The sequence below is a fragment of the Coptis chinensis genome, chromosome 2 (assembly GCF_015680905.1).
Source record: "Coptis chinensis isolate HL-2020 chromosome 2, ASM1568090v1, whole genome shotgun sequence".
Classification (NCBI taxonomy): domain Eukaryota; kingdom Viridiplantae; phylum Streptophyta; class Magnoliopsida; order Ranunculales; family Ranunculaceae; genus Coptis; species Coptis chinensis.
Window position 1 is genome coordinate 35,283,264 of NC_141457.1, and position 1,557 is coordinate 35,284,820.

General features: G+C 42.5%; 1 protein-coding gene across 1 annotated transcript; it reads right to left on the bottom strand.

The window, feature by feature from the left end:
- Positions 1 to 386: 386 nt before the first annotated feature.
- On the bottom strand, positions 387 to 1,157 carry LOC147515887 (uncharacterized). Its single transcript, XM_086593087.1, has one exon. The coding sequence runs from the start codon at positions 1,155 to 1,157 to the stop codon at positions 387 to 389; it is 771 nt and encodes a 256-aa protein (XP_086449213.1).
- Between the last annotated feature and the right edge of the window lie 400 nt (positions 1,158 to 1,557).

Here is a 1,557-nt window from a genome sequence, read left to right on the forward strand (position 1 = left end):
TTTTCCTTACATCCTCTGCAAAAGAACTAGGTACAAGTTCTATAAATGTTACATTTGGGCAGTTCGCAATGAGTGCTTTTGCAAGTTGGTTGGTCTCTTGATATATGTGGTGTATGGAGAAAAAAGTGAGACGACTTTGCATTGCTTCTATGTTTTTTATCATTTTTCTCACCTTCCAGGGGTATCTTTTCGTTTTTAGAAATGCTTCCACATTGGAGGAGTCTGTCTGCGCTCGTCATTGATTGCTTTTTAACCGTAATGATTCTACCCTTCTGACATTGTGTGCTAAGGCTAGAACAAGCCCTTGCTCTACCTCTTGCAATTCCACCATCGCTATGTTGTTGTAGGCTGAATGCCCATGGGCTGCTGCCATTACAAGCCCATTGCTATCTCATATTTACTGCTGCCCATAGTCCCTGTGTTCCTTTCACACTCCCATCAGAGTTTAGAGTGTGATTGCCTTCCCTTGCCTTGTGCCACTTGCATCTGATTTTTTTATGCTGAGTCCCTTCTATTTGCTTCTGCCACAGTTGTTCGAACCTCTCTTTTTCATGCCCCTTCTCCATTTTAACCTCTATTGCTTGGACTTTAATCTTAACTTCATTTATGATCAGTTGCATAATTGTTGTTGCAGTCGCAAACTTATGTTCGAAGCATTTGTTGTTCCTCTCTTTCCAGGTCCAATAAATGTATCCTGTGAACAGCAGCCTCAACACATCTTGGTAGACTCCTTTCCCTATAGTTTTCTGTGCTAACCAGTCCTGTTCATGCTGCCAAGTGGTTTCTATCCCTCTTCGATACCCAACTCTTGCTATTAACCTTCCACATATCTCTCGACCATAGCTGCAAGTAAAGAACAGGTGTTCCTCTATTTCACAGTCCCTATTACATAGTACACAACCATCATTAGCCACCACCTTCCATTGCTTCAATATTTGCAGTGTTTTCAACCCTCTCTTCATCGCTAACCAAGTTATAAATGAGTACCTGAGTATTTTGTTGCGAAACCAGACTATGTGGTGCCACTGAGTGCTTTGTCTGACAGTTCTGATGCTATAATATGTGTCCTTCATCTCAAAATCTCCCCTTTCTGCAATTGTCCAGATCACTTCATCTTCACCCGAATGGATGTTCACCTCTTCTTCGATGCCTTGCATTAATTCTAGGTAGTATCTTTTGAATCGGTGTGGTATTTGCCAGTGCCCATTCTCTATAAAACTTGAGACCTTAGCTCTCCTATTACATGCTGAGTCACAGAAGAACCTTGTGTCAAATTTTCCTGCCAAGATCCCCACTGGATGCCAAGGGTCGTACCACAGGCTTGTACCTTCCTAATCCTCTATCAGATGTGTGGCAATAGCCCTCGCTTCATCTCGGTCTTTCCAAATGTGGCGCTAACTCCAGGAGCAATCACCAGGGATTTTTAGTTGCCAAAAGTTTCGCCCCTTTATCAGGTTGTTTTGTATCTAGTGTACCCATAAAGTGTGTTTCTTGCTCACTTTATGCCATATGTGCCTTAAGTTCGCAGCCCGATTAGTGATTGCTAAGCTTCGGATT